The 10,555-nt window shown below is 47.8% G+C and overlaps 1 protein-coding gene across 5 annotated transcripts in view; it reads right to left on the bottom strand.

Moving 5' to 3' along the window:
* DCLK1 (doublecortin like kinase 1) overlaps positions 1-10,555 on the bottom strand; it is a 406,473-nt gene that overhangs the window by 103,142 nt on the left and 292,776 nt on the right. For 3 of the 5 annotated variants that reach the window (XM_010589360.3, XM_023547224.2, XM_010589359.3), the window contains exon 6: positions 2,930-3,024. In XM_010589360.3, the coding sequence (XP_010587662.1) occupies positions 2,930-3,024 (95 nt within the window). Of the gene's footprint in view, positions 1-2,929; positions 3,025-3,866; positions 4,324-10,555 lie in introns of those variants that run through there. The other 2 variants (XM_010589358.3, XM_023547226.2) reach the window with 2 other exon arrangements.

The following is a 10,555-nucleotide window of genomic DNA, read 5'->3' as shown; positions in this document are numbered from 1 at the left end:
GGGTGTGGGAGGAACGTTAACTTCATTCAACCTACACGACGCAACACATCTTCCCTGACGCACTAACGAGTGGGACCCAGAAAAGCACAGGGATGGAAAAAAAAGCCTCCAAGATCCACTGTGTCTACCAGCCAAGTGGTCTAGCCGGCAATTTTAATAGCAGTATTTTGGAAGAATGTACTAGTTTTTTTTTTTTTTTTTTTTAACGCATGAGACCAAATATACATTTTCTTATTTGCAAAGAAATGCAGCAAAAGTCTCAACATCCTTTAAAAACAGCGGATGCTCCTGTGTTTTTTTTTTTAGGAGGTATGGGGGGGCAGCCAACTCATTTTCCCCTGGCCACGTTGCTAAGCAACACAGGGGAAGAAATAGAAGTAGCTACTGTTTTCCAATTTGCGGTAACAAAAAAAAAAAAAAAAAGTTAATTCTTGGACATGTCTTCTTTTAGCACATGCTACCTATTTTTTTACCTATCAGGAAGACGGCCTGCCAGTGGGGAACGTGGGCCACATCTGAAAAGAATCTGTTTTCAGGGATATTCAGGCCCAGTTTCCTGGGCAGGGTTATTTGGTACAGCTGCCTACACACCACGATGAAGGCTACTCTCTCGGGACCAGAAGTAGCACCCAAAACTGAAACAATTGTGAGTGTCTCCATGCACGGGCACGGTACATGCACAGAGAACATTCCTTTACAGCCCAAATCCAAACACCTGGGAACCCAACAACCTTTGGATACATCTAGTGTCCTGCTCGTGACATGTGCTTAATAAATGTTTTCGGATGATGATAAACCCTTTGCCCCCCTAAAACAAATGGGAGTTGTTTTTTTTTTTTCCTCCCAAGTAGGGTGCTTGCATTGCTAACTGAAAAGGCAACAGAAGACTCTAAAAGGGGAAATTCTAATGACATAAAATGCTAGGAGCTGGACGAAATCTTCTGCCTCAATTGGACAAAAGCATAGTGAAGCAAAGAAGTCAGAGGGCAGAGAAGCTGATTCTAGCCTCGTTCTGTCAGCCAAAGGACAGCTCAGCTTTGTGTCACCAAGTGCGGGTCTCCACAACAGGCACACAGGGAGAGAAGCTAGGTCTGTAGCAGGATTCCCAACTAGTCTTTTAATCTCAGTAACTAAGCACGAGCTGCATCCATAAATCCCGAATCCGAGTTTAATTAGCTCAAAGGATGAGGACAGGACCTCTCCAAAGAGGTCCCTGGTGGCATAACAGTTAAGCACTCGGCTGCTAACCAAAAGGCTGATGGTTCAAACCTACCCAGAGACTCCACAGGAGAAAGACCTGGCAATCTGCTCCTGTGGATGACAGCCATGACAGCCTAGGAAACCCTTTGGGGAAGTTCTACTCTGTCACATGGGGTCGCTGTGTGTCGGAATCGACGACTTGACTGCAAACAACAAACAACTCACCAAGAATCATTTCAAGGGAGAGGGAATGCTCCGTGAAAGAGGTCTTCCTATGCCAATCCAGTGACTGGCCCTGTAGCTGGGGACAGGGCTGGGTGACGTTCACGAGAGTGACCACACTAGCCCGTTCTCACTCAAGGACACATCCTTAGAAGATTAAACACATTTGGCTGGTTCTTCTTTGAGTCACTCACTAATGATCCCTGTACTTTTAAAATGCCAAACTGGACTGGGGCCAAGAAAACAACCGTATTGAAAGCACTCAGAGGAAACAAATAGAATTATTGCATTTTCTAGCTGGAAAGATGCCTCTTCTCTCTCTTTCTCTCCTTTTTTTTTTTTGTTCAACTGCAACCTGGAGGGGATAACAGATTTATGTAAGATAACACAGCCACTTACTGGCAGTGCTCCTGCCAAATCCCTGGCTTCATCAAATCTAAAAAAGCTAAACCTGGTGCCAGGTGAGTCAGCACAGAAAAGAGAATCAAATCTGATATCTGATGCAACAGGTTCCAAAGGGACAGGGGTGGAGGAGGGGTGGCGGGAGGGGGCCGGATTGAGCCGTTCGCCCTCCACTTCCCGCTGGAAGACACTTCTGGCAGGCTGCAGACAGAACTTGGCCACGGACGTGAAGAGAGGGGTTTCCCTCTCGGGTGCAGCTTAAATTTACGGAACTCAGAAGCTTCACTTCAAAACACATCATCAAAGGACCCAAATGGAATATCCAGTGTTAGAATTCAAGAGCCTCTCAGGAGCCCTCGCCAATTAAAATACCCAGTGAGCTAGCGTCCTACTTCCACCTCCGACACCTCCCCGACCTTTCCTTCCCATTCTCTGTTCTTGCCTGTCTTCCTGGAAAGACAAACGGGACAGGGGTGAGGACATGGGAGCAGTCTCTCTCAAAGCCTGAGAGAAGAGCTAACCATCACCCTCCTTCTCAGCGTGAAGAACCTACGCTGTTTCCAGTAACTTCTTCACTTGGGTTTCAGGACATAAGAGGCTAAAAAACCAATGCAGGTGGTGAGGAAGGTGGGGCGGGAGGGGGGTGCTCACTGGGGGTCTCACGCACAAAGGCTCCTGTCCTAGGTACTTGTCTCCTGATGCTCGGGCCCTAAGCTCCCCGGACAACCATTCTTTGTCCCAAAACAACTGCCCCACCACGGCCCTCCCCTTTCCTTAAGGGGCTGATAAGCAATGATGGCATCTAATTAAGGCCACTGCCTCCTCGAAGGAAGCTTACTAGACCACTGCCCATAAAGTCTTCCATGCATTCAGCACACAGAGAGGGGAGGCATCATGTGTATATTATCCTCAGAGTCAAGACTGGGGTGAGTTTACAGAGAAATGAAAAGCCTTGAGTTCTAGCTAAGAGAAACCCCAGCAGTCATAAACAACCTCGCCAGTGGTCACCTCCTGCCCTAGCCTGTTATTACGAGACTCGAGAGGGCGGCTGCGCCCTTCTGCACCGGGGCTCACAGACCTTGAACAAGCCTGCTGGTTTCCTTACCCTCTGCTTCCGGAGGCTTCCGGGGCTGGTGGGTGATGGGCTTGGAGACTTTCCGGAGCGCGGAGTAGAAAGCTGACTACCAGGGGTTCCATTAACTAGAAGCACAAAGAACCAGAGAGAGAGAAAACCGTTAGGTTAAGGAATTTTCAGAAAAGACACGATGAGAGAGGGGTATCTTAATATATGTGGTCATCAGAAAAGCCTGGACGATGGTCTTCCTCAGAAGTACACTGCTCTGCTAAACTTGTGCTGAGTGTGGCGGTAGGTTACATAATAACTAGAAAGATGTGCTTTTCCTAACTTCCCTGATGAATTTAATTGATGATTTTTGGAATGTGGTAAGGTCCTGAGACATTTGCAGTGGAACTCCTCTGTAACGTTTTAGTTTAGTTTCCCACAAGGAATAAATATTAGCAGAGCTCACACATGCTGTTTCCAGGGCTTGTGAAGGGGTCCCTGCACTTTAAGGTTAACGACCCACCTCTAGAAGCCGTGCACCCCCTGTGCCTGCCACGCCCCTGGCCTGGCTGGACAGACCTGCTTTGAGCGGCACAGAGTCACCGGCCACGGATGCTCAAAAACTCTCAGGGTTTGTCTCTGCTGGTACTGAAGACAAAAACTGCTTTCTAACAGGTTTAAATCACTGGAATGCAACCTGATTCTCGAGACTTTCATACAACATTATCCCTAAGCCAAATCAAAGCCACAAAGTTCAAGTAAGCAGTGATTTTTCTCCAGATGATATCCCCTCTGAGAACAATCAAAAACACTTAAAGGCATGGTTTTATCAGATACATCAGGCCGTCTATTTTACCTGTAAAAATGACAACCTGATTGTTCCAGTCAACGAGGAATTAGCAGGGAGGCACAGACACTCTGGGGGTGCAGAGCAAACAGCTCCACGAGGGCTGGGTCGGCGCTCAGGCACTGAACTTACCTTCTCTGAGTTCTAGCATGGACTCTGTCTTAGTGTTGGAGCTGACACTAGCGAGGCGGCCTCCCTTCTCAGCACCGAGCCAGCAGGCAGAGACGGAAGCGCTCGATCAGTTAGGGGTGGCTGAGGCTGCTGAGGCTGCTCCCCAGCAGGCTGGATGAGATGCCGCAGACGCCTTTTCTGCGTAAGGCTGACGTCTTCCCAGCAGCAGTGGGAGGTGCGGGTGCTGTCTCAGGCTACATCCAAGGTGTCAATTAAGCCTCAAGCCAGGAGGGGCCCTGCAGCCCCCACCCCGACACTCACTTCGCACTGAATCATAATGAGTTACCTCTGGGGGCAAGAGCCCCAGTGACTCATCGGGAAATCAGAATGCCAATAGCTCTTCCGAAGGCTGGTGGCTCCGGGGTGACAAGCACCACCTCACAGCCTTCCCTGCTAAGGTGCAGCCTGTGTTGGCGTCTCAGAGCAGAGTGTTGCCACACAAACAGGTGCTCTCTGCTTTCTCAGTTTCCTCAAAAACCTTCAAAAATGCCCGTACCCCACACTGCTACTAATTTGTAATTTTGTCTGAAATGTACTTTGGTGCTTCCTTTTGAGAAAAATCAAATGACAGCTTTTGGTGGATCATGAAAGCGCTGGGAAGGGTTCTGTTCACCAGAGCCGGCTCTGTGGACTCCGCTAGAGGCCCAGGCCTCCTTGCCTGTGCGGCCTCGCCGTCAGTGGCCCCAAAGGGAGGGCCAAGGACAGTGGCAGAGTGGGAATCCACATGCCAACAAGGGAAGGCTTACCCTACTGGCTGGCTGGAAAAAGTGTTTCATGAACCTAAGAGTATTTTCTTTGTCTAGGTCATATCTCAAGACTGCCCAGATTGGGAGGAAAGAGAAAAAAAAAATGAGCAAACGAGGAAGCAAACACAGTAGTCACACTTTTCACTTTGGGCACCTCTAAGCAAGGAGCTCTGGTGTCTAAACGCTCGGCTGCTAACCCAAAGGTCGGGAGTTCGAACCCACCAGTGGCTCCCCTAAAGATTACAGCCTAGGACAGCCTATGGGGCTGTTCCACTCTGTCCTACAGGGTTGCTATAAGTTGGAATCAATTCGACGGCACACAACAACTATCTTATCAATGGAATGGAAAGTCAAGAAAAGGGGAAAATGGACTCCCAGGAAAACAGCATTAGAAATGGCTCGCTTAAATAAATAAAACATCAACAACAGTAATGACAGGCTGCCTTTAGTCAGGATTCATGATGTGTGATGTGTGAGGCACGTATAACAATTTGTAATACCTGATCTATGCATTCATTCCACAAACATGTGCAGAATGCTCACTATGCGTTAGCACTGTGCTAGGCGCAGGTGGGTCGGCACAGGACACGACAGGTGTGGGAGTCCAGTGGTTAACGACAATTACGTAGCATCTTAGATTATCCCACACTTATTTCCTATGAAACATACATATATACACACATAAAAAAATTTTAATATATATATATACGTAAATACACACACACACACACACACACACACATATATATATAGGAGCCCTGGTGGCAAAAAGGTTAAATGGTCAGCTGTTAACCAAATGGTTGGTGGTTTGAACCCACCCAGCAGTGTCTCAGGAGAAAAAAACTTTACGATCTGCTCCTATAAAGATTACAGCCTAGGTAACCCTACAGGGCAAAGAGTTGGAATTGACTCGATGGCACACAACAATGTGTTTGTGTGTGTGTATGTGTGTGTACGTACAGTTATATATTAAATGAGTATACCCATGCACATTAAATGAGAATATATGCACACATAAATATATATATATATGTATGTATGTACCTAACCCTAACGGTAACTCTATGGGAGTCCCTGAGTGGCACACAAATGGTTAAGTGTGCAGCCACTAACCTTAAGGCTGGCGGTTCAAACCCACCCAGAGGTGCCTCAGAAGAGAGGACTAGTGATTTGTTTCCCAAAGGCCACAGCCTTGAAAACCCCATGGAGCACAATTCCACTCTGCACCCATGGGGTCGGCATGAGACAGAACTGACGTGACAGCGACTGGTTTTGGTTTTAATAACTCTATGAGGCAAGCAGCATTATTTTTCCCATTTTAACTGAGGCATAATGATGACAAGCAAATATGGCACAGGGCCAGGAATTTAACCAGGGTAACCCAGAACCTACAGTCTTCACCACAACCTCCCCTAACTGCCTCGGCCTTCTAGCTTAGGGGAAAATCAGATAACTGAATCAGCAACTGTGGTTTTGGGATGCCTGCAAGATCATTCCGACTCATAGCAACCCCAGCGACAGAGCCGAACTGCCCCATAGGGTTTCCAAGGCTGTAATCTCTACAGGAGCAGGTCACCAGGTCTTTCTCCTAAGGAGCTGTTGGGTGGGTATGACCCACTGACCTTTCAGTTAGCAGTCGAGCACTTAACCGCTGTGCCACCAGGGCACCTCCAAAATGGTCTAGAGGGAAAAAATACTGTGATGTCCCATAAGAGAATGTTGAGGTAGGAGACAGCGTGGCGCATTAGGCCTGGTTATCTGCTTCTGAAAGTCAGCTGGTGAAAACCCTACGGATCACAGTGGTCCCACCCAAAAACCAGTCACGGGGATGGCCAGGACTGGGCAGCGTCTCACTCCGTTGTGCATGGGGTCTTCGCAAGTGGACGCTGACTCAACAGCAGTGAACAGCCGTGGTCAGAGATGGGGGCATCGCTGGCGCCAGGGATGAAGGAAATATTCCAGAGATTTAAGAGGTAAAATCGATGCCGCTGTTTGCAATCAAGTTGATTCTGACTCGGAAAGACCTTAGGACAGAGCAGAACCACCACATAGGGTTCTCTAGGCTGTAATCTTTCTGGGACCAGATGTCTCTCTCCCATACAGCCACTGCGGGGGCTTGAACCACCTTTCAGTCAGCAGCGAGTGCTTAACCACTGAGCCACCAGGGCTCCCAGTAAAATCTACCAACCAAAAAAACCCAACCCATTGCCTTTGGGTCAATTCCGACTCATAGCGACTCTAAAGGACAGAGTAGAACTGCCCCATAGGGTTTCCAAGGAGCACTTGGTGGATCTGAACTGCCGACTTTCTGGTTAGCAGTCGTAGGTCTTAACCACTGCGCCACCAGGGTTTCTGGAAAGAGCTATAGGACTTGGTAATCGGTTGGCTGAAAAAGACGAAGGCTAGAAGGGAGTAGGCTGGGAAGGACATATGGAGCGTGGACTCGGTGAACTGAAGCACTTTACGTGACATTCATCTCACACTGCAGGCTGGTGTAACTTTTCCTGTTTTCAGTGAGGAAACTGAGTTTCAGAGAAGTGGCTCTTGCCCAAAGACAAACAGCTGGAAGCTGGCAGAGCTAGGGCTGGGTCTCACTCAAAAAACTGCACCTTTTTTCTGAGTGGCCTGTTGGCAGCTCAGAACACGTCCAGGGCTCTTGTTCCCTGTCTGTCTGGCTAGGGACATCCAGGTCTCTCTCTCCACCACTGGGTTACTCAGGCTCCCAACCTCCTTTATTTGAAACCACTAGACTCAGGGTGTCAACTTCTGCTGCCACGTCTCTGGAAAAACGAAGCTCTGTGCCAAACACATCAGTTATAATCAAACATTTTTGGTGCACAACCTGCTTGAAACTTGGGCACAAGGTGCATTCTTCGAGTCAGAGGTCTGCTCAGACCCTTCCTCCGGCTACCCGAAAAGCACAGGTAACCATTTAAGATGGTTCTTGACAATCAGAGGGTGCCCCGCACCTTGCTTCTGAGTCACTGCTGAATGAACAATTTCATTCATTACTAAGTTTCACACACATTCTGAGCCTTCTTGTTTTTATTCTGTAATACCGGAGGTCACTGAGGATCCATAAAAAGGGCTTTGTTACTCACTGAGTGTCGGTGTTGCTGTGTGCCGTCCATTCTGACTCACAGCGATCCCACTGTGACAGAGGAGAACTGCCCCGTGGGCTTTTCCAGGCTGTAATCTCCAAGGGAGCAGACCTCCAGGTTTTTCTCCTGTGGAACCTCTGGGTGGATTTGAACTGCCAACCTTTTGGTCAGCAGCCGAGTGCTTATCTGTTGCACCACCAGGGATCTACTTATTTAGTGTCGTTGTTGTTGTGTGCTGTCAAGTTGATTCTGACTCACAGGTTTATTAAAATTCAACTTATAACAAATTATTTTATAGAGGTTCTTATTACAAACACTTTTTCTCTTAAATGGGAAAACTTCATATGTTCTTGGCTGCCTTTGTGACAGCTTCTGCTCATGGTGACACAGGCACAACAGGGCGAAACGCTGCCGGGTCCTGCGCCACCGTCACAATCACTGGTGTGCTCGGGTCTGTTGTTTTGGCCACTGTGTCTTTGAGTGTCTTCCAACATAGGGGACTTATCCTCCAGCACTATAGCGGATAATGTTCTGTTTTGAGCCATAGAGTTTTTCTTGGCTAATTTTCAGAAGTGGGTCTCTAGGCTTTTCTTCTGAGTCTTAGTTCTGGAAGCTCGGCTGAAACCTGTCCACCATGGGTGGCCCTCCTGGTGTTTGAAATACTGGTGGCACAGCATCCAGCATCACAGCAATGTGCAAGCCACCACGGCACGACAAACTGATGGACGGTGGCAACTTAATAGGGTTACGGTTAAGTGGAGAAGAAGGTACAAGAACTAATTCTTCCAATCCGGAATCAGTCAATTACTCCGAATTACTCAAGTTCTCATCAGCACTCCTGCATTACGCTCAGTTCCGGTTTCCTTTGCTCATATCTGTCTGGGTCCATTTACCCTACAGCCTGTACTCCTTTGCTCTGCTTGTTACCTCCTGAACGAGAACTGCTAAACTCCAGGCTGGACTGTCTGTGGGTTTGTGATGCTCAGTTATGTAACTGGCCTCCTAAGAGCTGGGGGAGAAATCTGATGCAGGTCTGAATTCCACCACTCCTGAGCCATGCTTCTCAGCTGTCACCTACGCTGTCAGGGATCAACTGCATTTTCCACAAGCACGTTGGACTTGACATGATACTCCTCACGGAGTTCCCAGCTCCACCTTTTCCTTCATCACTTTGGACCAACGATCTCTTACTAATTGGAGCCATCGCGTCAGGATTCTATAAATCACAGCGTACACTTAGAATGTGCTAGGCTCTGCCATGGAGGTCCCTGCCCCAGAAGAAGTTCACAATTAAATATAACAGGTCTTGAACGACCCTAGAATTTGGAAATACTTGGTTTACTTTTAGGAGCCCTGGTGGTGCTGTGGTGAAGCGCTTGGCTGCTAATGAAAAGGCTGGTGGTTTGGACCCACCAGCTGCTCCATGGGAGAAGAATTTGGCGGTCTACTGGGCAGTTCTACTCTGTCCTAGAGGGTTGCTATGAGTCGGAATGACTTGACAGCGGTGGGGTTTTTGGTTTTTTGGAATTAAAGGATGTCTTCTCTTTACATTTCCAGACACTGGGTGAAAGTGAATTAACGACTGCTTGACGAACACAAGTCTCTCAAACTGGCCCTGGAATCAGTGCCATTTCTAAGCAAGAGGATGTAACTAAAACGTGTTAAAAGCATAGGGGCTCCTAGGCTGTAACCTTTACAGGAGGAGGTCGCTAGGTCTTTCTCCCACGGAGCCCCTGGGTGGGTTTGAACTGCCTACCTTTTGGTTGTCAGCTGAACACCTAATTGTTTGGGCCACCAGGGCTCCTTACACTATGTAGGGAGTGGTATATATGTTTGCCTCCAACTAGAATATAAGCAACTTGAAGACAAGGACTATGGTGTAATCTTGTATCACGGGAACCTAATATGTGCCTGGAACACAGTAGGTGTTACTCAGAAAATCTTTCTTTAACTTACCTGGGCTAGTAATAAATAAATAAATATATATATATATTTTTTTTACTAGCAGGGAGCCCTGGTTGTGCAATGGTTAAGCACTTGGCTGCTAACTGAAGGGCTGGTGGTTCAAACACACGCAGGGACTACATGGGAGAAAGACCTGGCAACCTGCTCCCATAAAGATCAGAGTCTAGAAAGGCAGGAGGGAACAGGAAAGCTGGTAATAGGGAACCCAGGGTTAAAAGGGAGAGTGTTGACATGTCGTGGGGTTGGTAAACCAATGTCATAGAACAACGTGTGTACTAACTGTTTGATGAGAAACTAGTTTGTCCTGTAAACCTTCATCTAAAGTACAAAAAAAAAAAAAAAGTTACAGTCTAGGAAACCCTATGGGGCAGTCCTACTCTGTCACATGAGATCGCTATGAGTCAGAATCACCTTGACAGCAGTGGGTTTGGGTTTGGGGTACTAACAGCGAAGAGTTTATAGATGCAGTTGAGGTAGGGTGCTAACCCCAACGGGACGTTCAGAGCTTTGAGTAGTGTCTCTGGAGACCACACAGAAGGTGGGCCGTTGGGGAGTTGATGGGTACAGGACAAGGGAGTGGAAGGAGGATTGAGCTTCAGGTGCAGGAAAAAAGTGTGGAACTCAAGGGATGAATCACCAGTCTCTTGATTTTCTTGAGGCAATTTTCCCCCTGACAATTCCTTTGGATCCCCAAGGCAGGAAAGCACCTCCACAGGCCATAGGAGGCTGAGATCTCAGCACAAAGGAACAGAGGGAGCTAACAATTAGCAGCTAACAGTCTGCCTCTGAGGTGTTTGATAGGAATCAGAGGAGTCTGACAAATTGGGCTAGTAAGCTA

Source organism: Loxodonta africana, chromosome 17, assembly GCF_030014295.1.
Source record: "Loxodonta africana isolate mLoxAfr1 chromosome 17, mLoxAfr1.hap2, whole genome shotgun sequence".
Lineage (NCBI taxonomy): Eukaryota > Metazoa > Chordata > Mammalia > Proboscidea > Elephantidae > Loxodonta > Loxodonta africana.
The sequence above is the reverse complement of the archived record's forward strand: the minus strand, read 5'-3'. Positions and strand labels throughout refer to the sequence as shown.